General features: G+C 34.8%; 3 protein-coding genes across 5 annotated transcripts; all 3 read right to left on the minus strand.

The window, feature by feature from the left end:
* Positions 1-50: 50 nt before the first annotated feature.
* Positions 51-12,670, minus strand: LOC130813792 (protein SLOW WALKER 2). Its single transcript, XM_057679673.1, has 17 exons — positions 12,264-12,670; positions 10,953-11,717; positions 9,963-10,038; positions 9,078-9,197; positions 8,533-8,608; positions 7,088-7,156; positions 6,901-6,981; positions 5,057-5,128; positions 4,687-4,779; positions 4,351-4,494; positions 3,764-3,847; positions 3,471-3,614; positions 2,215-2,304; positions 1,872-1,954; positions 1,425-1,796; positions 1,002-1,224; positions 51-875 (listed from the first exon to the last, which is right to left on the minus strand). Exons 2-17 carry the CDS (start codon positions 11,707-11,709, stop codon positions 171-173), a joined length of 3,189 nt encoding a protein of 1,062 aa, XP_057535656.1. The 5' UTR covers positions 11,710-11,717; positions 12,264-12,670; the 3' UTR covers positions 51-170.
* A 1,871-nt stretch (positions 12,671-14,541) lies between these two features.
* On the minus strand, positions 14,542-23,896 carry LOC130813796 (phosphoinositide phosphatase SAC2-like). Of its 3 annotated transcripts, none has more exons than XM_057679679.1 (15): positions 23,800-23,896; positions 22,119-22,297; positions 21,014-21,218; positions 20,765-20,930; positions 19,942-20,167; positions 19,763-19,839; positions 19,229-19,416; positions 19,059-19,156; positions 18,845-18,978; positions 18,024-18,152; positions 17,670-17,925; positions 17,404-17,525; positions 16,800-16,910; positions 16,593-16,712; positions 14,542-15,254 (listed from the first exon to the last, which is right to left on the minus strand). In XM_057679679.1, exons 2-15 carry the CDS (start codon positions 22,206-22,208, stop codon positions 15,212-15,214), a joined length of 1,965 nt encoding a protein of 654 aa, XP_057535662.1. In that variant the 5' UTR covers positions 22,209-22,297; positions 23,800-23,896; the 3' UTR covers positions 14,542-15,211. The 3 variants fall into 3 exon arrangements, with proteins under 3 accessions (XP_057535662.1, XP_057535661.1, XP_057535660.1); XM_057679678.1 differs by lacking the exon at positions 23,800-23,896 and adding an exon at positions 22,545-22,628; XM_057679677.1 differs by lacking the exon at positions 23,800-23,896 and adding an exon at positions 22,435-22,558 and having other exon boundaries at positions 14,543-15,254.
* On the minus strand, positions 23,676-25,544 carry LOC130813797 (uncharacterized). The gene has a single exon (XM_057679681.1). It carries the CDS (start codon positions 24,368-24,370, stop codon positions 23,897-23,899), a length of 474 nt encoding a protein of 157 aa, XP_057535664.1. The 5' UTR covers positions 24,371-25,544; the 3' UTR covers positions 23,676-23,896.

Consider the following 25,544-nt stretch of genomic DNA (forward strand, 5'->3'; position numbering starts at 1 on the left):
CAAAATTTTACTGTGGCTTTCCAAGACGTGAACATTAAAAGGTTGTTGGCCACTGTTGCTGCTTATTACACTGATTGTAAGCCCAGGCAATATGCAAGTCGGGGAAAATGCATGGAAATTCTCAATGTGGATTTAGTTTGCTATTAAAACAAGCAACAGAATCAAAGACATTAACCACTGGTTTTACCCTTCTTTCTCTTGTGTTTCTTGCTTATCTTCTTGTCGGTCTCGACATTGTGTTTTCTTTTTCTTCGCGACTTGACCTTGTTATCCTCTTCGTCTGACTTCTCTTCCTCTAAATCATCATCAAGCAAATGTTGATAATCTTCAAGGCTTGCAAACGGAGAGGCTGAAGACTTCTTTCCCTTCTTTGATCTGAAAGCTTCACGACCATTTTCATCATCGCTAACATCGTCCATGTCGCCAATTTTGATCTCCTCATCACTCATATCATCCATATCACTCATGGAATCCCCATCATCACTCTCGCCACCGAAATTAGCGGGGTGACCATCGCCAGCAGCATCACCATCTGAAAATGCGTCCATGTCCATCTCATTATCGCTAACATCACCAATTAAATCATCATCATCTTCATTAGCAACCTTATCTAGATCATCATAATCATAATCTCCATCGGCTTCCAAGGGAGCCTCTCTCGACAACAAGTTGTTGATCTCTTCATCATCACTCTCATCACCACCATACAGTTCTGCAGCTTCTGCTTCTTGAGCTCCCTTCTTTTTCTTCTTTGGCTTTACTGACGAACTAGTCTTGTTCATGTAGAACTTGTGAAACACTAGGTCCTCTGGAGGTACATCAGCTTCAGCCAACGCAAGAATTTCGGGCCCAACTATATGTTTGTTCATGTCAAGCTGCAAGATATCAGCAACCAAAATCATATAGGCTTAGTTAAGTTGACCTAACACCTAAAAGTTGTAGGATTATGTTCTCTTAAAATACAGAAGTAAAAAGTAGTTTCTTTAAACTGCAATACAGACCTTTTTCGCGGGTTCAATACTGGAACCACCATGCCATGAGCTCTGCTTAGGCTTCTTTTCCATGAACTTGTCCAGAAAAGCAGTAAGAGAAAGATCATTCAGTGGATTCCCATTATAGACAATGGTCGCTCCAGAAAGAAGAGTCCGAGCCATGGTAGACACTGATGGATGCGTGTGAGAGGCCAAAACGGTCAGCTCCCACCAGCTAGTATGATCTGCATTGCTGTAGCAGAACTTTCACATCAGCATTGTAGTCAGAGGATAGCTGAACAAGAATAAGTCAAAAGAAGCAATGACGCGACATCACCAGTGCACGTCATTTTCAACTACACATAAAATACTCACCAGAAAACCAAAAGGGCATGAATAGTGTTACAAGCTTTTTAAGGTTGAAAAAGAAAGAGACAAGCAGCAAAAGTTTACCAAAAAGAAGGTTCTCGATGACGAGGATCATAACCGCCAGGCAGTGAAGGTTTACTTTTGGAATCAAGCTGGTTTTCATTCCCATCAGATAACTTACTAAAATTGGATTCTTGGGGCTTCTCAACATTTTTCCTCATAATTATCTCTTCATCTTCACCTGACAAATCATCTCCGGAAAAAGATGCAGAAGCAGCTTCCTCATCTTCAGAGGACTCATTATCAAAGTGGAAATCTTCAACACTACCTTTATCAACTTCATTACTTATATTTGGCATATTAGCTTCAGCAGAAGGTGAATTTTCAGCATCATCTGGAGCATCTTCAAAATGTTCAAGATCTTCATCAACTGCCTCATTTTGAATAGCTATATTCCTGCACCACAATACAGCATAAGCTTTACTGTAAAATTTCATAGATGAGATAAGACAACAAATATCTGATCCTCACCAAAGAGGTGGCCGTGATTTCAGGACTTCAGAGAGGAGAAACACGCATGCACAGGCATACTGAGGTGGTTGTTGTAGTGAAACCTGGAGAAGCAAGAAAATCAACCTCAACTTAATGAACACGAAAGTTAAGTAGCAATCACAGAGCTCAAAACATTTGTTATAGAAGAACAAACATAGAAATCGATAGATATAGAAAGCAAGGGTGAGCAAGAGCAGGGAAGGGAATTAATAGCTCTCCGAATGAATGTTGATTTGGACAAGCTATTGAAGATGGAGAAACTCGAGTAAACAAAGCCACACTAAAGATAAACTTCATAAATTTAGTTAAACCAGTAAATAACCTGAAGTAGACGCTTTGAAAATGCAGCTACACGCTTTAAATTTATATCATTCTTCATTGCTCGAAGTAGTAGTCCAATAAACATCTCTGCCTGTAAGATAAACAAAAACCGGGACATTGCTTTTGAGTAACACAAACATTAGATAAGTATACAAAATGAAATTAGCTAACAAGTGCTTAATTTGGGAGATACCAGAAAAATATGCTATTTTGTCTCTAACAGCCCGTGGAATGGTTAGTGTAATTATTGTAGAAAAATTTCTTCACAAATTTAATGGTCATGATTATTCTACTACAATCTTCTCATTTTTTTCATAAAATTCATCCAACACATTGCCATTCAGAATGGTGGTACTAGTTGGTGATAGAAATTTGAGAATAAAACCTTTTTACGTTAAAAGCTTCATCCCCATTGAAATGATATAGTACATTTCATGAAAATTTACACTATACATATCGAATCACTCTTATTACCACTGTTTAGGAGCCGTTTAGTTTCCGTTGAAACTAAATTCCCAAGGAATTTTATAATTCAAGGGAAGTTATTTCTCTTGGTAATTTTTTAGGAATACAAATATATTGTCTTATTTCACCATCGGGATTCACAATTGACACAAATTTGTAATTACAAACATGGTTATTGGATTACTATATTTCATATGAATTTTCATTTCCTTGGAAGTTTTAATTCCTATGTTTGTAGAACTTTTTGTCAAACACAACCCCAATAGGTTATTTCCTAGGAATTTGTGATTCTAAGGGAAATAACACTCAAACAAACAACCTCTAATTAGTATTAACAACCAAACGAGTCGTAAAGACCATAAAACAATGCTTATAATTCTTCAAGTATTCTATCCATATGCTTTTTGTTGCATCCCTCTACTAGACAAGCAGTGCATAAACCATGTTGTTTCCATCTAAATCTAGAGTCATTGCCTGTGGCTTTAAATCAATCAATTAAATTTGTGATACTTATAAATTACTATCAACTAGATGTAGAAACATCTTAATTACTGTGCGCAAACATGCAATTCCTCAATCATCATTAACTTCTAGTAAGACCACAATGACTAATGAGCAGTTCCTCACATCTCTGAAGATTAGCTCAAACTGCCATTAAAAATCAAAGTACTTTACCTAGTCATTTCTCAAACAGCAATGTCCAACACAGAAAATTAACACTTGAGCATAGGAATGACAGTGGCTATCCTTCTAGTTCTACATATTTGGAAGAAAGAGAACAAGACCACCAACCTTGGAGGTATTAAGGGCAGCAGGAAGCAATAATTTTGCATATAAAGCACGATAAAACCGATCACTAACAACTTGATTCTTGGAAGAAATTTTGTCAAGAAGCATTAGTGCTTGGATGCCAACATTGAAATTTTGTGAATGAACCTGCACAATGACAGTATGTTAATAAAAACTTTCCGAATAATGATCGCTTCAAAAAACCAATTCCAACTCTTTCCTGTAAGATAAATTGGAAAAATAAGGAGCAAACAATATTATTTTGATATATCACACAAATGAAGCCATGGACTTACAAGACGAAAAAGCATTGGAGTCTGGACATCAACGATTTCATCAGCCTCATCCCCAGAAACAAATGGAAACGCCCTATTCACTCCCTGAGAAGCACAAGAAGGTGATGAACTGTTTCAGAAACTCCCAGACATTAAAATATAGACCTCTAATAAACAGAACTATTTGGGTTTTCTGCAAGCACAGTCAAATTGTGACACAAAGCTCCCATCAAGCCAGGATTAGACTATACGTCAAAGCCAACCAATTCATTACGTACGTCAAAGGCTCAAAGCTCTAATAAAAGTGCAATAAATCATTTCACCAATGCAATTCCATCAAAATAGATGCTGATTTTAGAGTTTTGGAACTTTAAAAAGGCAACAGTGATAATAGTAACGCTCTACACGACCTCAAGAACCAGACAGATGGGAAGAAAGGTGGTGGGGTATGATTAATTAGCGAATGAAATTTTAACAAGGAGATCCCAGAATTAGATCATCCCTCAAAAGACAAGGAAATAAAAAGTAAGTGAAAATAATCTCTGAATTAGACATATAAGTCAGCATGTAACACACTGGTCTATCTTTAAAGTTACAAAGTTACTTACAGTCAGAATAGCTGATAAAAGGCGTGAATCCATTTCCACATGAGATTCTGACAAAAACTGTGCTTCATCATCCTTGCTAGTTGACTTTTTTCCATCTTTGCTCTCTTTATTTTTATGACTATTTCCTACCCCTGAGATAAGTACCTGAAATTAAGGAGTCCAAATTCACCATATTATATTAGTTATAAACACAAGGTTCAATTTGGGGGAAAATAACCAAATAAAAAAACATAAAACCAAAATAATAAAAAGGAAAACATCATTTGAAACTAGCAAGTGCAATCTTCCTGATAGAAACCACATTGTACTAAAAGAAGTAAAGCCAAAAAAGAATACCTTAAACAGTGCGAAGTACACATCTACCAAGCGTTTTGCTACCTTAGGCCCGTCTCCTTTGTGACTTAAACGAGTTTTATTTAGAAAAGTCACCTGCAAACAAGAAATGGAAAGCATTAATTTTCTGCTTCTCCTTTATCCCCTAAAAAGTTGAACACAGCAAAAAGAAAGAGCTAAACTTTATAAAATATATGCATACTACCAAGTAGCAACTTTAAGATATGATTTGGAGCTTAATTTATGATAAGCTTAAAATCAACAACTGAAATCCAGACTAACTTAGGTGTTTTCATGTAAGCAAATCCACCAAGATGAACTATTGAAAAGGAATTAAGATCAACTCAGTTAAACAAGAACTTGGAAGACATACAGCTCGATACTTTGAACGCAACCCCAAGTGTGGCCGAAACAAAAATGAGTCCACTTCATCAATCACCACTGCCTGAAAGTGCAAATATATATTTTAAAAAGCCAGTCAGACACCTTGTGAAAGGCAAAATAAAAACACATCCACAAGGCAAATGATGAACATTATGAGGAATCCAGTAGATAGAAAGATTAATATCAAGTTGAGTGTTGTACATAGTACATCATGGACCTAGAGATAAGTTGGAATGCAAGAAGTATCTATAAGCATCGATACATTAGCTATTGTCAGATAAACATGCTTGATAATTGGAAACAATAAGAACACAGGTCATCAAAAAAATAAACCAGTAGACAATTGTTCTCAGTGCCAAATTTTATGCAGCAGACAATTTCCAGACAGCGGCACATAAGCTTCAAAAGTTTAATACTTCAATTACTACGTTTAGCATCCTCCACTTGGCTTACTGGTTTTAGGTAACAAGCAAAGGCTTATCCATCTCCTAATAAAAATTTTCCTCATATCATAACCCTACAAGCGATTCAAATTGTGTGACTTTGGCTACTGCTCAAGCTCAAGCTACCTGGAAAAAATTTCTTGATTGGTAACAATATATTAACACAATTTGTCACCTTGGCAGCTTCTAGAAAGCTATTGGAGTCTGAAAGCCACAGGGACAACGACAATATGAAGTTTGAAAGCCCATGATGATCAGCAGCTGAGCACAAAAGTGATGGTCATATCACATTTACGACAATGCAGAAAAATTCCTCATGGTTCTCGTCAACTTTTTTGATGTCATAATTACCAATTATTGTACAACACAGATGAACTAAAGAATTACTTGGATCTCAAAGATAAAAAGGAATGATTAGTTTTAAAAGGTGTGCCTCACTTTGCGCCTTGACAGGCTCGGCTGAAAACGCCTCAGCTAGGTAATTAACTTATGCTTGTTTGGGCGCCTCAATGTGCGCACCTCCTTGTTGGGCGGGGTAATTAACTTATGCTTGTTTGTTTGAAAAGAAAATAAAACTTGAAACCCAAATTTACTTAAATATATTCGAGAAACCATTTCTTCTTCAAGAAAAGCAAAAAGCAAGGAGAACATAACCTTGGTTATTCTTCATATTCTCATTATTAGTTATGAGCTAAAGTGTTGTTTAGCGTAAGCATAATGAATGTTTTCAAGCTTGTTGCTACTAAATTATGAATGTCATGTCGTTTTAAGTATTATATATGTTTTAAAATAAATTTTTAAGCTTTTTAGCAAAAAAGTGTGCCTCCCCTACAAAAAAACCCGCATCTTTGCACTCAGCTTTGCACCTAGGCTCTAAGGACTTGTTGCACCTCGGTGCGTCTCATGCTTTTTAAAACTAAGGGAATGACTAAGAGTAAGAGGCAACGCAGAGAGAAGAACAGGGATGGTCAACCCCAGTGCTACATATTTGCTATCCAGTGCACTTGAGGGGCAAATCTAAACAGTTTACTCTTAGAGTGCTACACAGCCACAGAATGCTATCCAGTTCACTTGAGAGGCAAATCTAAACAGCTTACTCTCGGAGAACTAATACATTCGGCCTCTGCATTATAAAACCATACAGTTACCTTTTCCATATATGTTTCTTCGAATCAATTCATCCCATTTTTCCATCTTTTTCTTTCTCCTCTTTTTTGTAAGTAACTTTTACATCTATAATTCTCATTAGTTTGTATAACTTTGTCAACAGACAAGCATTACTGCATTTCAAGAAGCTGGTCAAATTTTCTTTTTAACAAGATACAACCGAGTTTACTGGAAAAACAGGAAGCTAGGTGAAGTCAGGTACTCTGATAAACAATAACTGTACCTTCATGTTTGGGTGATCAGAAAGAAGATTAGTCAGATAATAATCAGCATTTGATGCAGCCTTGTTGTCGGGATCTCCTAGCTGTAAGAAATAAAAATAATGAAAAGGATGTCATAGAGTTCTTAACCAACATGAGTAACTAGGTAAAATGAAGTTTGGTTCCTCAGAGAGGAACTTGTAGACTTACTTTATTGACTAGTGCAGTGAGCAACCTTCGCTCTTGCTCTGACTTGCTTCGTAGCAAAGCATACATCATCTACATGAAAAAAATTACAGATAAACAAAGCTCATACATATATACCTATCCAAAAAATAAAGTTGAACCGAAATGCAACACTACATTGTATCATTAATTGTAGTTGAATAAAAAAAAATAATCATAACTTCCATCTTAAATCTCAAAATATATTGCACAATCAGATTCGTCTTGAAAACTACTTAAGATCAAGATCTAGTTATGAATTATGATATGTTTTTCTACCAAGTAACTGAGATTCTTCCAACACCGACATTAAAAAAAATGAAGTTTGCTCGTGCTGAGGATGTTTGAATAAATAACAAGAATTTTATTCTAAACATTTAATCACCTCAATGCCATAAATTGTCTCCACCTAGGTGGGTTTTAGGGGTGCATGCAACATTACCCTTGTTCATGATAACAAAGATTGTTTTTCAAATCACCCAAGGTAACATAAATCATTTGCTATCTTACATAAAATACAACTGGCACATGATTTGATGAGAAATTTTATATAATTCACTATAATCCAAAACCAATGGACTATATATCTTTGGCCCCATCGACCCTTTCTAAACCTATGCTTCTAATGCTTTGTGCACCGGGCTACCCTTCATCCACTTATTCTAAATTATGAAGTTGTTCATAATTTACCAATTTATTATGTGAGAAGATTTACTACTTCAAAAATTAAGTATACTGAGTTGGGGATGTCAAAAAAAAATCAATCCAATTTATATTCAATGAGATTTAAGTAAATAAACATCAACTAACATGCCCCGATTCGAGTTATGTGATTTTGATGACTTTTAAGTAATTCGTGTTACTTAAGCAAATAGTAATTATATATACCCTCCTTGAGTTTGACTTATTTTCCATTTTGCTTCACCCCTTTAATTTTGGACCATTACTATTTTAGATGTTGGCCCACAATGTAGATTTTAATCACACCCACAAATTGATTCTCTCTTTTAATCCCATCCACATATTCCTTCCATCCACTTGGTTTTTGTTTTACTACTTATTTACAAACTAAAAACTACTACTACACTATATGTGTCAAACTGAAGGGGACGGAAGGAATGATAGTTAAATTGAACATTTAGGCTATTTGTGTTGGTAAAGCAAATAGTAGTAAATTAATAATATGCTCGGTATTACGAGTTATAGTTCACATCAAGTTCGATTGAGTTCGATCATTTTTGAGTTATTCGAGTTAGTTAAGAAAATATTATTAAAACACTTCGACGTCACCCAAATTTTGCCTGGCCCATAGACTAGTACCATATATTTGCAAAACACTGATCTGATGATATAGAGTTCCATCTGAAAAGCTCACAGAAGAAGACAGAAATGAAGAGATGTTAAAAGAAACTAATATGCCCAAAACTGACCTTCAATGCCTTGTCTTTAAGTACACGTAACATGTCCTTTGATGCCTCCTCTAGTGCAGAGACAAAATGTTCATATCTAATAAGACAAACCCATTATTGAGAAGTGTTCACACATGACAAAAGATGAAATCATAGAAGTTCATGTTCACCATTTTAATCTACACTTACTCTGCGTCTATGAATTAAATTAGGATTGCACTAACTGCTTATGACAGTGTGTTAGAAGATGAGCTAAAGTACTAGGCTACTAGCCCTGTCGCTAGGTATAAAATCTGGACCATATCAAAGCACACTTTGTGCTCTCCATTATGATCCTTACATACTACCCAATTATTTATTAAATAAGGAGTATAAATGCAGCATTATTTTTTAGTTGACTATGCTCTTCACAATGTGTCACAAGAATTAAAGGTATGGCCCAATTGTTCAGTTTAAGGTCTGAGCCTCTAGTAAAGAAGTTGACCTGAGGTAAGAACAACAATTTCTTTTTCTGTCTAATAACACTAAATAATTAAAAAAATCAAATACCAAAACAGAACATATACCTCAATTTCAAGCATTCCTCCCAATACCAAAACAGCAGAAGAGAATGACCATCTTTTGTTTCAGGAATTTGGTTGAGGGGCCGCTGGAAAAGGGTCTTCAGCTTACGATCAGGCAACAGACTGCAACATAAAGAACTTTTAGTATCATCGAGAAATTGAGATTACCACTTGAACTATTTCTCCAACTAATCACTGGACAATTTCTTTACCAAAATAAAAATCAGTAGTTTTATAGCATGAATCAATAGAAAGAGGAATCGAGCCCCCCAAAAAAAACAAACAGATGCCCGCCAAGAAGTATTGCAGCCCCCATCTCTATTATGTTAAGCTCACATTCCCAGCATTTACAATGCCTTTCCTTGACCAGGCACAGCCTCCAGAAACAAATGAGTGAGTGAACAGTTCTACATCATTTACCAAACTACAACAATCGATAAGAAACTTTATTTGCCTCAAAAGTCAAGAAACTAATCCCTCAACTACTAATGGGCCATCAAACATCAAGTAAAGTAGGAGTATATTAGCGTCATTAAGGACGCAAAATAAACAACGCTTTGTTCCTTTAGGATAAATATGTATGACTAAGCGGAAATAAGTTCAAATTAATTCAGATAAGGTTGATAATTTACAATTAAAAATGTTTGGATCTGTTTTGAGAAGCCAAAATCAATGGTTAAAAACCATAGGTTATTTTTTAAAAGGTTTTCTGGTAAAGAAAAACAGTGTCCTTTTTGTTTTACTCCAAATTAAATGCATGCAATTATGAAATATCTCCATGACACTATTTTATGTCATAACAACCCTATTTTAAGTAGCACAGCTCCATCAAAGGCATCATACTTCAGGAATATAGAAGACTCATGAAACCATAGAAAAGAACCCAACCTTTGTAGAAACAACTCTTTCAAAGCTTCAAAACCCGAAAGTGCATGACGCTTCCCAACCTTTGATGTCACCATTGCTGCAAGAGACAAAAGAATCCAATAATTATGAACATGAAAGTAACAGAAGCAAATATGGATTGGAACATCAATTAGATAATTCTTTAACAAACATCCGTATCTTTAACAAAAACAAAATATCAATATCCACATTGCCACGTGGCAGTGTACAATGTTCCATTACTTAGTGATACTTAGTGACTGAATGACTCCCACCAAGGCGAGGTTTGGAGAACGCAATCTAACCCTTGTAAAAACAAAGAATTGTATGGTTGACATATAAATAAAAGGTGCACGTGATTTAAGGACTCATTATATTATATTCCACGTAGCAATCTTCGAAAAAGAATTTTCCGACTACTCTATCCACAGCAACACCTTGAATAAGAAGTTTATCAGGTTTTTTAAGCTTTGAAAAGCCTTCTAGTTTTTACCCTTAATTCTTCCTAACTAATAAAAAAGGTATCTACCACTTTAGCTCTTTCAACTGCTGAGCTAAAGCTTCTAGTTGAGACCCAATTTTCAAAGGAGGAGTGGGTTGACTATTAATTTTTTATTGACCATGTTAGCTCTTTCTACCCTACCTTTTACTGATTAGACGGTTGAATAAGGGCATAATTTCTGGTTGAGACACAACAAGAACAAGTGCAAAGTTTCCTCTTTCTACCCTACCAGTCACTGCTGAGCTACAGCTTGCATATTGATGCACTATTCATATGAATCCTGCTGAATCCATGTCCAACATTTAACTAAGGAAAAAGCAATACAATTTTATCCATGTCTAAATATTGCTCAACTATAACTCAAATACATCAAGGAATCAACAGTAAAATCATCAGTCATCCTGCATTGTGAATTTAGATACATCAAAAGCTACATGCTATAAGGAATAAGCGAACATAAATCGAAAACAAATGAAACAAAAAACATTTACCTAAAAGTGCATCAAGCGATCGCATATTGGCAATTGGATTATCACCAATTAGAACAGAATAAGCCGAAACCTTATCAGCAGCTGTTCCCGACCTTTGAGTGGCAATGAGCATTTTAATATCCCCACTTTGTCCCCTGGAAGCCTCATAATCCAAAGTATATTGTGCTAATAATCTCTCTCCAAGCTCCTTCTTCTTCTCCACTAGATTCTTCCATTCCTCTGCGTTTTTAATGTCCACGCTCTTTCTCTCACCTGCACCCATTACTTTCTCTTCAAGCTCACCCTGGTCCACCTGCCATGAACCCAACGCACTAGCTTTCACTAATGGGAGCTTTGGGAGGTTCTTAAACTTTTCAAAAGACTTGTGATCATTGTTATTTACAGTAAAATCACAATTTTTATTGCCGAATTTTCTGCTTTTGGGGTCATTAATCAAATTGGGTTTTTGATTTTGATTGCTATTTGCAGTAAAATCACCACCCTTGTTGTCAAACTTTCTGGTTTTAGGGTCATTATTTGATTTGGGTTTTTGAATTTGGGGTTTTGGGGAATTGGGTTTCTTCTCAGCATTTTGGGATAAAGTATTTGATTTTTTAGATTTCTTTTTATGTGGTCGGAAATCAGCATCATCAAACCCAGAAGATGGGAGAGAAGATGCAAGGCCCAGGGAAGAAGCAAATGATGCCACATCCGATTGGATTTTCTCTATATCATCTGGTTTAGCTTGGGAGCTTTTCATGGCCTTGGAATACACCATTACCACACCTACAAAATAAGAAAAACCATACGGTTTAACAAACAAAGTTTTAAAAAAAGTATATAATTCAGAAAAAAAAAAACGTAGAACAAGGAAAAATGAGGGAATGTGATTGGAAAAGAGAAAGCATATGAATTAAAGTACAAGGAAGCAATGACTCAACCTAATCTACGAAAAGATAATACAATTCTAAAACCACAATGAGAAAATTATTTAGACAAAGATTTTGCAGAACTGTGGAGAGTAAAGAGTCCTTTTGTTCCTATGAAGAAGACCCGATTATGCTCTAAAACAGCTACTAGCTTTCACTAATGGGCTACGGAGAATGGAGACAGGAGAGAGCATTTTTGGTCCTCGGAATAGAACAGAATAATTAGGTAAAATAATGTTCATTTACAATTGAGAACAAAATGAAACAAGAAATCAATTTCAAAGACACAAAATCAAGAATGAGATTATAGCAAAAGAAACAAGAGCATATAAACAATAAAAAATTTCAATATTATAAACGGAGAAACAAGTCAAATAATAGCACAACTTCAACAATCTTTTACCTTCAAGTCCAAAACAAAGGTGGCAACTTCAATGAAATACCACGAATAAGGAGAAACAGCGATGACCGGTGTGTAAACGGAAGTGGCCGGCGGTGAGAAAGAAGGAAGATTGAGGGCTGAGGTCTTTGTGACTCAGTGGCAACGAGAGGACGAACTGAGTTCTTCGCTCTTCAGCAACGGCAGTGACCGGTGAGTTGGAAGTCGTGACGGAGTACTGAGAGACAACAGAGAGTCCAAATAAGGGTTTTTTTTTGAAGCGTTTGGACGCGGACTGCGGGGACTATGGAATAGAGATACTCACGCACGCATTGGCGGCACATCAAAAAATAATCTAGGGTGTGTTTTGGCAAATGTGGTTGGTGCTGGTTGTTAGCAGTTTTAGTTGCGGTTTTGATTTATAATATTATTTTAGTATGCATCAACGTAATTATTATAAATATTTTTTAATGATTTTATTTGATTGTACTTGTCAAGTTATTAAAGTGGTAAGTAATCGCTATAAGATATAAGTAATCACTTTAAGTTAATAAATGTACATTAGGCTATTCCAATAGAATTAGTCTTACCATTAAATCGTCTTATTTGAGGATATAGGGTTGCTTAATTAAGTCCTAAATTTTACTTAAAGCTCTAATTTGTACAAAATCTATTTTGTCCCCTGTATAAATTATTAATTAACAATGTCACAATTATCTCTTAATGATAACAACCACTACCATTTAATTCCCTTATGTTTACACCACCATTACAAACGCCACCATTGCCGTCACCGCTGCCGCCTCCACTATCATCACCAAAAACTTCATCATCCCCATCACCATCACCATCACCACAAATAGATGACAATACACAATCCAACGGAACTCAAACTACGACTACTGGAATCTAAGCCACCCACAACCAAACTAATAGCTGAAGGAATGTCATTTGAGCGTTGGGATTAGTGGGTGGTTGTACTTGGTGTCTGAATGTCAGACTTGACGCCGATGACATAAAGAGCAATTTAGAGGGTAATGATTTGGTGGTGCGATGAGAAGACAAAAGTGAGTTATCCGGCATTGGGTTTGTAGAGTGGTGGCAGTTGTTTTTTTGGCAAGTGGGGGGTGGTCGCCTGGTCGGTGTGTACTGTGGGCTAGGAAGGTGATGGTTTGGTAATGTTGATGAGAGGTTGTGATTGTTTTAGAGAGGTTGTGATTGTTTTAGAGAGGTTGGGGTGGTGGATTGGAAACAAAAGGAGATATGCTTTGTCTTAGTTTGTTTATTTGGGTGGGGAGTAATTTAAGAAAAATACGCAAATAGGGATATAGGTTGAGCAATTTTTATAGTTGAATTTAGCATCTCATATTGAAAATTTGTGAAAATACTAATTATTTGATCCAATTAGGTGTGTTGGCTTTATAGTGTTTTTTTTTTTTTTTTGGTTTTTAATATAACATATTAAGTCAGTTGTTTAAAGAGATAATTAGTAAAATTATATATTGACCGTTCATTATTAAATGTTTATTATAGGAAAAATAGGTTAAGATGCCAATATCAATGAAAAAGCAAACCAAGTTAGTTTTTTCCTTTTGGCTTAAAAACCAATTTTTTTCGTCTGGGTGACAAGTTTGTTTTTCTTTATTTACCAACCAAAAAGTCCGCCCATTTACCAAACATCCCCTCAATTTTCAAAAAAAATATTGTTTCAAAGTACATATTAATGTGACTTTTTATCAAAACAACAAAAAAATATTACTTTTTACTAAAAAATTCGTCCTCTGTTCATCTTAAATTACGACAATCATTATTCATTCATATATAAACAATTACTCTTAATGAAATTTTGCTTCTCATTACTACTCTCCTTTATGATTTATGATATGAATATATATATTTTTCATATTAAGGGTTTGTATTAGGATATAATGATCAGCTTGGAAAAGTAGCTAGCATGTTTAGGTATGTTGTCTATAATTAGAAAATTGTATTTGTTGCCATTTCAATATTTGACAAAGCACTGAATTTGTTAGTATTTTAAATGGTCACTTTCAATGTTAACCTTTTGGTTTCTTATACTCAAACTATTTTTCTTCATTCCTATTATTTCTCATCTTGTGTTTCTATGTTTGTTAAGGACATTTATTTTTTTGCATATATTATTATGAGTTCTTATTATTTACCAAATATGTAACAATAGATATTTACATTATTTATAATTTCTAATTAATAATATCGATTAGAAACAAAAAATATGAAGTATACATTTGTATTTAGGCTAGCTAGTTACCGTCCTTACTCGCTCAATCAAAGTACATGTAAATGTCTTGATCCAAAACACAAAATCTTCTCCATACAAACAAGGGAATATACTCATTCCATATCATATTATCATTCCTAGACATCTAGTAAATCCCGTTTATAAAGCCAAAGTCCTAGTAGATGACGTATAAATCATATTCATACCCCCTCATAACAAAAGGCAGAAGAAATATGATCAATTAGACTCCAAATAGTTAGATCCTTTCAAGAAAGTGATGAAAATTATGCAGTACGTATTAAAAAAAAGCTCCATGTGGACTCCAACATAAGCAAAATAAAAATTGACCCATAAGAACCAAATAAAAATATGAAAAAATACATATGTACAAACATGAGTAAAACTAAGGTAAAAAAAAGTATACAAAAATGAGGAAGAGAAAAGAGACTATTAAAAGTCTGAAACTCGAATTCGACGTCTCCAACTATTCTATCCTTGTCAGAAATCATAATAAGCCAAAACTATTTGACCCAAGCTTACAGTAAAGCCATATGGAGCATTTTAGAGATATCATAACAATTAGGAGTAATTCAAAGCTACCAAAAATGTCCAAAGACATCAAAAACGTAATATTATCAGTAATCAGTATGTTGTGCAGACTGCAGAGGTCAAGAATTGGGGTCTGCTATCATTATCCCAACACTTTTAAGACTCATTCAGATCCTGGGTCTGCAGGAAAGTCTATCAGTGCATACCTGCACACCAGATTAAAACCATTAGGTCCAATAAAAATTCAGTAGTTTTCATGCTTGATTAGGGATTTCATTTGTCTGGAAATATCTGAGATTATTATGAACTGAAACATTCATAAGAAATACACACAATATGATGTTTGATTATGCATATAGCTAGAGCGTTACCATGCTCCAGCAGTCCGGCAGGTATTTCTGAGTTGTGACCGTTATCTTTAAGACTTTAACTATACAATTACAGCTTAACTATAGCTCAGACCCTTATTTGAATGTATAAATCATGTTAAAGAATGTGCGCACTAAAGTTAGACACGACACACGAGTGAAATGTTGAGTTGGATTTATTATCAATGTCAGCCTATAATCGGAAAAACCAAAACTGTCTCATTTATTTTTGAGTATGACATTATAAACTATATAGTACTCCTTTTGTTTTGTACTGTTGATATTGTAACTATTTTACAAAAAAAAACTAATAACTCATATTGCATAGCAAAAAATATAAATTATATGAAAAAATATATTTTGGGTTCTAAAAAATTTGGAACCCTAGACGATAACACGCTTTGCTTTTGCTAATCGATGGCCATGGAAAAACACACAGTGTACACACTTCATAAGACAAAAAGATACCATCCCAAAACCATATAGCTATGGAAGGAAGGGCTCAATGACATATAGAGTTGCACACTAATTTTTAATTCATCGATGTGGAACAAATCATCCTACCAACGAGTATAGTGCGTACTAGAGTTCCGAAGCTTTCATGAAAAAATCATTTTGATCCGAGGAAGTGTCAAGTTTCCACCCATGACGGAATTTGAGGACCTGACGTCCTTTCATGACGGAATTAGAAGAGAATAATGTATTACAGGTCACACAACACATCCTTTCATGTCTTCCTCATTCTAATCCAGGGATGATTATAGCACTTTAGTCAGACATTGGTCTAAGAGGTAAGCAAAAATGATAAGTACGAGAATGCATGAATATGAGAGTGTAAGCATAATGCAATTTCCCAATCTTTCTCTCCTACAAATGTATGGTTCTTGCTGCATTGCCTACTATAAAATAAACAGGGTTTTTTTATTTAAGCTTGTCTTTTAAACTATTTGGAGAAACTATTTGAAAAAATAAGTTTCTAGGAAAAACAATGTCAAGAGTAGCATTTTTGTACCCTAATAGACTGGGAGCTGGGTTTTGGTATAAGGGGTACAAAAACGCTGCTCTTGAAAGCGTTTACCCTAGAAATTTATTTTAGCAAATAGTTCGGTGCGACACTCATTTCTCCAAATAGTTTAAAAAATAAGCTTAAATTAAAAAAAGTTCAAATAAACATACCCTTCTTGTGATCCATGCTGTGAGCCTCTACAAGGGAATGTCAAGCATCGGGAATGAAATCTATCAGCACTCTCGTCAAACCATAGCCGTTCAAAGCCAGAATAGATGCATAAATTACACCTGCAAATTAGATCGACTACATATATAAGAAGTCATTGGTTTACTAGTTTAGTTTCCAACCCAAAAGAAAAGAATCAGATCCTTCACCTTGGTATTTTTTTCAAGTATATGTCCTTAAGCCATTTACAACTGTCCTGATATAAATTAGCTTTCTGTGGAGTCAGTTCACCAACTTCAGGTTCAAAATGTCCTAAAAACCTGTGCAAACATCAATGTGAATCAGTCTTCTTCCTTGTCATTCATCTTTGTCAAGGAACCAACTTAACCAAAAGCTTGAGCGGATGGTTGAGAGCCCGAGATATGTTATATACTCTAACACACCCCCTCACACGAGAGCCATTTGGGCTAGAAGTGTGGATGCAGGAAAGGCCCTTCTCATACCTAGTGCGGAATATTCCACTTAAATTGAGGGGTGGTTGAGATTCAAACCCGCAACATCTTGCCACATTGGTGTCTGATACCATGTCAAAGAACCAACTCAACCCAAAAAATTAAGCAAAGATGGTTGAGGCCCCACAATCTTCTTTCTATGTTCATATACATTTCGGGAAATTTACAATAGAAGTTCGAATTAAGAGGAATTCTCTAGTAATGAGCATTCCTGTTTCTTTATACTTGTCATGTTTTATAATAGGCCCTAATTTCCGCGGGAATTTTTCTGAGTCATTTTTCTAATGTTATTGAAACTTACATATCGATAGCCTGTTGCTTGGTGACATCCAAGAAGGAATTGCTGCAATGGCGTTGAACGCTTTTAGTGAACTCCTGAAACTGTGATGCCACTTTCCATTGGCCCTTGATCTTGGAGAATATCTATAATACAACAATGCATTATTGGTAAATTGTATCATGTATGTATGAGTTTAAAAAGAAAAGAGCATTTCTATTGCTACTTCCTTTGATGCTTAATAACAATAACACATGAAATGCTAAAGAAAACTATTATTCCGGGCATACCTTTTGGTGTGCAGGAGATCCACCATATTGTCGAGAAAGGGCATCACCCATGGCTTGGTAAATGCTCATGAGGTCATATGCTAACGAGTTCTTAAAGTCCAGTTCTCGAGATTCTGTTATTCTTAAATCATCCAACTGATAACCAAGAGCAACTACGCCAAACACATATTGAGCGAAGTTAGTGCGATCCAACGAATCAAGGCAATTTGTTCTTAGTATCCCTTTTTGTTGCATCATGATCGAAACATCATTATTGCTGGTATCAAAACAAGCATTAAGTAATATCTTGAGTATTTTTTCTAATATTTCAATTTTCTACAATGTATTACGGAAGGAAGAGTTACACGCGCTCACCTTGTAAACGATAGGTCAAATGATGCCTCAAAATTTACAGATCGAGGCATTTGGGAAGAGAAGATTCCGGTTTTCATTAGTGCATTTGCAGCCAAACATTTGAGTTCTGAAATCTCATCGGCTCCCTCACTGCAAATTAATTTATTTTTCATCAAGTAAAATATAACTTTATAGGATCAATTTTGAAGAAGCAATAACGTCCCATTTGGTTAATGGTATTAATCGGTGGTAATGGGAATGATATGTAGCATAGATTTTCAATATATATCATGTCATTACCATGGTAATGAAAGTTTGATCATAAATTTTATTTTTCACGATTTTCCATTACCACCTAATACCACATATTTAAGTGTAATGCATTGGAATGAATTTTGGGAAGAAAATGAGCTAGTTGATAGAAAATAATTATGGTCATTAAATTTATCAAGAGATATTCTTACCAAAATTACACTAATATTCCATTACCATTCCCACCATTTAATATCAATAACCAAACGGGTTGTAAGTGTTGAGTATATAACATATCATGAGCCTCAACCATCAGCTTAAGCTTTTGGTTGAGTTGGTTCCTTAACATGGTATCAGAAGCCAGCGTGCCAAAAAGGTTACGGGTTCGAATCTCAACCATTTCTCATTTAAAGTGGAATATTCAGTGCCAAGTATGAGGAAAACTTGTGTTGCATCCACACTTCTAGCCCAAAAGACACTCTGTGGGAGGGCCTAAGCTTTAGGTTGATGTGAGAATATTAACAAAATAAGAATGACACTAACAATGTTTACAGAATACTGTCTAACAATAGTGAGCAAAGAAACATTACTCTTGGAAGACTGCATCAAGGTCCAGGCTAAAAAACAGCACCTTATCCTCTTCAGATAAGTCATTGTTGATGGAAGCAACAGCTTTCGAGAATTCCTCGTGGAGCACAAACTCGCGATGCTTCTTTTTGCACGTCTGCAGGTAAAAGTTACCAGTGGGTTTGAATTGAAATTTCATCACGCAATCGAAATGCTCGTAGTTTACTCGAGTCATACCTTAATGAGATTTAATATAACTATTGGGCTTCCATATCTCAGACAAAGACTTTGGAAATGGAGTCGTGTTGACGCATAGGAATCATTTCCTTCTAAAACTACATATAAAAGGAAGATTGATCAAATAAAATAGTGTAATCAGAAACGAAACCAATCAATCTGGTACATACGCAAGATATCAGGCTTAAGATTCAACATTGAAGGTTTCTGGGACCAGCAAAGTGGTATGGAACCCCGAACTTGCACAACTGAAGTAATTTGGGCTGGCCGCTCACTAGGAATAGCTTGCCATATAATCTGCTCAATCTCTACAAAATTTGCAGCATGTCCCTGTTCGTTTACGCCCCTTTTCTCATACCTTTAACAGGTTGAAATTATATTAGACAGAAAATAGGTGAATATGATGAATATATGCTAGAATGCAGATAAAAATTGTAGTGAAACAAGATAATCAATAGGACTTGTCATTGCACTGAACGATTGTAATTACCTCGTTGCTAATTATCGGGCCGTCTTGTAAGTTTTGAGGACCCTATGCAATTCTATATTTAAGTACTGGTATTTGCACTACTTAGAACAGGAATATATTTAAGTACAGAAAATCGAGTATTCAGGGGCCCTTTGAAATTGGGCCCTTGTGCTGTACACCGCTTTGCACATGCTAATAGACGGTCATGCTGCTAATATATGAAGCCATAACTAACCTGGTTCCAGCAAACTGGCATGACCGTCTTGCGATTAGGGTCAAAACAAAGGTCTTGCCACCAGTAGCCAACTCAACCTGGACAAACATAAATGGAATATTAAATGACAGAGTGTAGCTTCAAAAGAGAAATCATGTTTATATACAGTATGACAGTAAGGAGCTTTTTTTACCAAGTACCTGCTTGAAGAATCCATGGACTAGTGCAACTGTCCAATTAGTATTCTTAACATCATCACGAATTTTACGAGTTATAAACTCATTCCAGATAAAAATTTTCCCATCAGAAGAATGTTCTGCCTGCTGTTCATTACTTAGGTTCTGCTGTACCCTATGCATGACAGGGTAAGAGTAACTGAAAAAGAAGTTATCCCTAATATCAACCAACTGCAGAAGCTTTTTGTACCTATCAAAATCATTCAGATAAGAAAACATAAGCATCAACATACAGGACATAATCATACTCACACTACAAAATAAAAAGCAAATGGCGATAAAAGGGTTTTTGTCGCCAAACTGATCGCCAACAACTTTTAGCGACAATTTTGGCTACAAAACCCTTTGTCACCACCAACTTTGGGGGTGTTTGGTTTATGGCTTTTGGCTTAGCTTTTTGGCTGGCTTTTGACTTTTGACTTGTTGGTTGATCAAATAGCCAAAAAAAAGTGATTGGTAAATGACTTTTAAGCCGTTGGAAAGTTGGCTTTTAAGCCAAATGAAAAAACTGCTCCAGCTAGCTTTTTTGGTAGACTTTTGGCTTGTTGGCCCACTTTTCTCTAATAAACAACCAATAGCCAATACTAAAATTTACCAAACATCTCCACAAACAGCTGGCTTTTCCAGCTATCTTAAAAGCCAACAAAAACAACTCAACATTTTCAACTGGTTAAACAAGACAACTAAAAACGCCAACCGCCAACAGCCAATTACCAAACACCCCTTTGTCGTCAAAACAAAAGCTTGTTGCTATATTTTTAGAGTTAAAATACATAAGTTTAAGTACCTATTCTCTTTTGTGGAGTTATACATGTAGGTCAAAGCAGAAGAATGAGAGATTGGGATCATCCTATATTCAGATATCGAATATATTGGATGGTCAAAAATCTCTCCAATCTTCTTCCTCTCGGTTACCAAAAGGATATAGTAAGATTCCAGTACTTTGATGAAACCTGAACCAAAATTTGAAAACAAACAAGCTTGTAAGACATAATAGGATACTTGATATTGATGTTTATTAGTAGTGTCAACCTACCTATGATTCCATAACTATCAGTTACGAATTTAAGTCCACCTGTTGATTTGTTCCCTTCATCAATACTCCGCAGCAAAAGTTTACATGCTTTGCGTGTATATATGGTTGGATCTTCATGGATAACAAGCGCAGAGGGCTTACATCTGCCAATCTTCAACACTCTCCAATGCCTTCTTTCAACATCTCTTCCTATCAGGTAGAAGTTCTGCTCCATATAACACAAAAGATTACACATAAATATGTTACCATTAAGAAATACATCATAACAGTTTTCTTAGCAGGCAGTTTTAGGTTGACAGTGTTTCCTTTTTTATTTTGATTGAGAATGGGCCCTACGGGCAACGGGAAAGGATAGCTGTTAAATTAGGCTGGACTTATTGTGAATGCCATCATATTATTGAGCAAACAGGCACACACTTTATAAGCTAGAAAGATACCATCAAAAAACGTTAGGGCAATGGGTGGAAGGGTTCAATTGACTTATAAAATGTACAGACTTTTTTAATTCATCTGGGATAAATAATCCCAACAATAACCAATCCATTATCCATTCTGTAGGTGGTGAGAATCAAAATGTTGTTATAAGGGTGAAACTGTGCAAGGGAAAACTTCTGATAAAATAAGAATAGCAAACAATTAGATTTAGCTACAATATTGCAAAATGCCATCATCAAGTACTTAAGGGCTCTTGCCTAGGCGAACTTTGAAGGGGTTGTATATGCTATATACACAATCTTAAGGGCGAATCCTCCATATTAATATATGGCGGGTCAAACGCTCATCTTTGCATGTGTACTAAACCGACTTAGTAATTTTATTTTATTATATGTTACACAATTCAATATTAATAGAATTTCTAATCAAATGACCGAGTTGATCTGGGCCCAGACCTAAACCCGCACAGCCTTACCTTTGTTTGTTTACCATTGATCCTTGATTGCGGTATCAATTAGACCCAAAATAGGCAAAAAGAAACTCATACATTTCGTTGACCACCTTAAATCCAAATAAGGAGAGATGACAATAAAATCAGAATAAAGTACAGAACTACCAAATTACAAAGCAAACAAAAAGTAAAAGGGATTATAAGAGAAAAGAAAATTACAGATGAGGTTTTGAAGAGGGTAAATTTATCGAAATTGATTTGTGCTTGTCCATGATTAGATTCGGGATGGTCAACGCTCTCCAACTCCATTTAATTGTATTGTGCAGACTGCAGAATCCCAGAAGATTCAGCTGTTCATCTATCCCTCTTTTCTCTCTAATTCCTCCATTGCTGCTCACCTAAATAACCCACCAACAATAACAAAACAAAATTAGAGAATTGAAGAAATCAAACACAAAGAAATTAAGTGAAACTGGAATTGGTATAAGTAAACGAAAGTATAATTAATGAGCAAACAATGAAAGAAGAGAATTACAAAGGGGCAGGGGAAGTTAAATTGAAGGTTCAGAGCAAAGAAAGAGAAGACGAGATCAAAGCAATGTATTGTGTAAGTATTTGAAGAGTAAGAAAGAAAGAAGAGGTTACCGCCCAGCAAGAAAATGGGACCAACGAACCAAAAAGTAGTTACTCACCGTTAAGCAAACATCTTCATTTTTTCATTTTAGCGTGGAAATCAATTACAAGTTTTTAATTTCACAAATTTTTCAATATAGCCCACTATAGACATCATCCATTGTATATATTTTTTTTAATATATATATAATATTATTCTCTAATATTACAATATTTTTTTATTAGGTTGACTTATATTTATTTTATGTTTTAAAGTGATGATTTATAATTTTAAAATGATCAATCAAAGAAATATAATTAATATTTATTTACAAAATGACAAATTAATACTCCCTTTGTCCCATTGAATTTGTAGCATTTTTCATTTTAGTCCATTCAACTTAATTTACATTGCTTTTATTTATGGATAATGGTCCACCATTTTGTTTTAGCCTCATTTATACACTTTAACTCTCTTATAATTTCATCCATATAACTTATTTTCTTTCATTATTTATTAGCACTTTCTTATAAATTACTCACTTGCTTTAATGCAAATAAGAGAAGACAAATGAGTAGCTAGGGCCTTCAATTTTTTATTCTTAGATGCTCTAATAAAGAGGGTTAAAAAATTGATGGAATAGTGTTCAAAACCTTCATCTATTGCTTTAAATTTTGTTTCGTGTAAAATACAAGTGTGATTGATTCGGTATTTATAAACTGCTTAGAGGGATTATGATTAAAGTTTGATACGTGGAGAGATCATCCGATTGCATAATACTATAAATTATCTTTTTTCACCGGTTAAGTCATGTATTAAAAGTTTTGATTAATGTTCATATAATTTATCCCTGTATTTTGATAATTGTTAATTGAAATTTCGCAATTACACCTAATACAATCAATAGCTTCTTACATATTAATATGATTATGTTTGAAATTTTTTGGAGGATTAGATTGCTGATTAAATTACTAATTAAAATTAAATTTTAATTAGTATGCAACTATGAATAATAAGTTGCAAACTTGCATACCATAACTTAATCCATATACATAAAATAATTTAATCCAAATAAATAAATAGAGAGAGAGAGTAAAAACAAAGCTATATAAGTAATATAAATTTAAATATTAAAATATTAATATTAACATCTAAAACAAGTTAACAACTTAAAAATAAGTATTAATAGGAAAGTCAAAATTATAATTAATTCCATTAGATTATTTAGCTCAAATAGTCTCACATAGTGATCAAGTTGAACGAGAATTTGAGATCCAAAAAACTTACGAATAGCACCAAATCTATTCATCAAACAAAACATCTCACGTTCTCCCTTCATATCAGCAATGATTAGACCCAAAATCAATTCTTCAAACATGGTCTTCTACTCTTCTCTAACCCTACCATCATCTCCATCATACCCACCACCCAATTCACAGACCAAATCCCACTGCACCTTAGACACCGGCACCACTGACAATCGAGGCTGCCGGAACAGTATAAAACCGGACTCATTCAACCGCTGATCTGTCTTCATCTCCGCCAAGTCAACTTGCTTCCTCATCTCCGCCACTGCCTCAACATCCACCGCAATGCCATTTTCATCGTTATAACATTCCTTGACGACGGTAACAACGCCGACAACACGGCGGAATTTTGTACCTGAATGATAGAAGAAACAGAGGTCTCCAATTTTCATGGACTTGAGATATTTCTGGGCTTGTTTATTATTTACGCCGTCCCAATTGGATTTTCCTCCATTTGCTTTTTGATCTTCCCATGACCATTCCCCTGGTTCTGTTTTCAGTAACCAATATTGTTGTTCTTCTTCAGAGTTTTTCCTTGTTTTCTTCTTCATTGGCTAATTATCTTAGGCTTTCGTATATTGGGATAATGGGATTTGTGGGTTCAATATGAATTGTACTTCTCTTAAGTTTTTGAGGGAATGTGGAGTTCGGAAGGTTGCTCGTAATGCTTTTGTAGACTCTTTCAAGTTTTCATTTACATTGTAGATTTATGGCGGTAAAAAATGACCAATTTTTGGCGCCAATTAGCCTTTCTGAGTTGGGTCCTGGGCCTGTTAGTCGGGTTTTCTAGGTCCTGGGCTTGTTAGTCGGGTTTTCTAGGTCTTGGGCTTTAAGATCGAAAAAATAAACTTATTATTAAAAACAAATTTCAAAATATATATCCGCTTTAAGATTAGTCATCTTCACTGTTATTAACAGTGAACAAAGAAATTGGTCAAAAAAAAGACAAAATCCTTTTGTTAGTTATTACAAATAGTAAACAAAAGAGAAACTACGTCATTGTGTTGGAAGGGGAAAAAATGAAATAATGTTTAACAGCAAGCAAACATTTTTTATTTTTGTCTCTTCTAACACTATAACATTGTCTCCTTTTTTATTCGCTGTTAGCAATATTAAACACATGACCTTAAACTCGGACACAAAAATGCTTATTTCAAAAATTAAAATTTTTCAAAGCTTATTTTGAAAATTTTTTTCTAAGAAAAATTTATTTTATTCAAATTTTCAAGTTGTAAACGGGTAATCTGCCAATTCCATATATTCCTAAGTCCTAACTTGAACATAAAAAAAGAAATAAAAAAAAAGTCCTAACCTGAACATGTTAGAGTCAGTCAGATTTTGTTTGATTGAAAAGTAAAAGGCTGCTATTATTAAAGAGATTCATTTTTTGGGTATTTTTTAATTCAATCTTTCAATCTAACCTCAAATCAGAGCAGAATATGCTTATTATAGAAATTAAAATTTTTCCTAACTTGATTTGACAATTTTTTTTGGAAATAGCACTTTATTGCAAATTTTCACAAGTCCAGGAATTGCCACCTATTTTTATAAGTAGATGTGGGATCATATCGATTTTGAGTCGGTTGTTTCGAATCGGTCAAAAATTGAATTTTGTGCCCATATTGGTTTTTATATAACTTTAAACTCATTTTAAAGTGTGGTCAAATCGAATTCGGATACAAGGTCGGGTAAATATCGGGAAATCAGAAGTTGCTGATGCCTGAC

The sequence above is a fragment of the Amaranthus tricolor genome, chromosome 5 (assembly GCF_026212465.1).
Source record: "Amaranthus tricolor cultivar Red isolate AtriRed21 chromosome 5, ASM2621246v1, whole genome shotgun sequence".
Classification (NCBI taxonomy): Eukaryota; Viridiplantae; Streptophyta; class Magnoliopsida; order Caryophyllales; family Amaranthaceae; genus Amaranthus; species Amaranthus tricolor.

What these genes read in the sequence shown, in the direction of transcription:
- LOC130813797 (XM_057679681.1), bottom strand. Translation starts at nt 24,370, where the DNA reads ATGAAGAAGAAAACAAGGAAAAACTCTGAAGAAGAACAACAATATTGG.
- LOC130813796 (XM_057679679.1), bottom strand. Translation starts at nt 22,208, where the DNA reads ATGGAGTTGGAGAGCGTTGACCATCCCGAATCTAATCATGGACAAGCA. An exon ending in CCCTCTTCAAAACCTCATCT is followed by an intron (nt 21,219 to 22,118) that starts GTAATTTTCTTT and finishes TATATGGAGCAG; the next exon opens with AACTTCTACCTGATAGGAAG. An exon ending in AAGCAACAGGCTATCGATAT is followed by an intron (nt 16,911 to 17,403) that starts GTAAGTTTCAAT and finishes ATGTTTGCACAG; the next exon opens with GTTTTTAGGACATTTTGAAC.
- LOC130813792 (XM_057679673.1), bottom strand. Translation starts at nt 11,709, where the DNA reads ATGGTGTATTCCAAGGCCATGAAAAGCTCCCAAGCTAAACCAGATGAT. An exon ending in CTGATCACCCAAACATGAAG is followed by an intron (nt 5,129 to 6,900) that starts GTACAGTTATTG and finishes TTGCACTTTCAG; the next exon opens with GCAGTGGTGATTGATGAAGT. An exon ending in TTTCAAAGCGTCTACTTCAG is followed by an intron (nt 1,955 to 2,214) that starts GTTATTTACTGG and finishes TTGCTTCTCCAG; the next exon opens with GTTTCACTACAACAACCACC.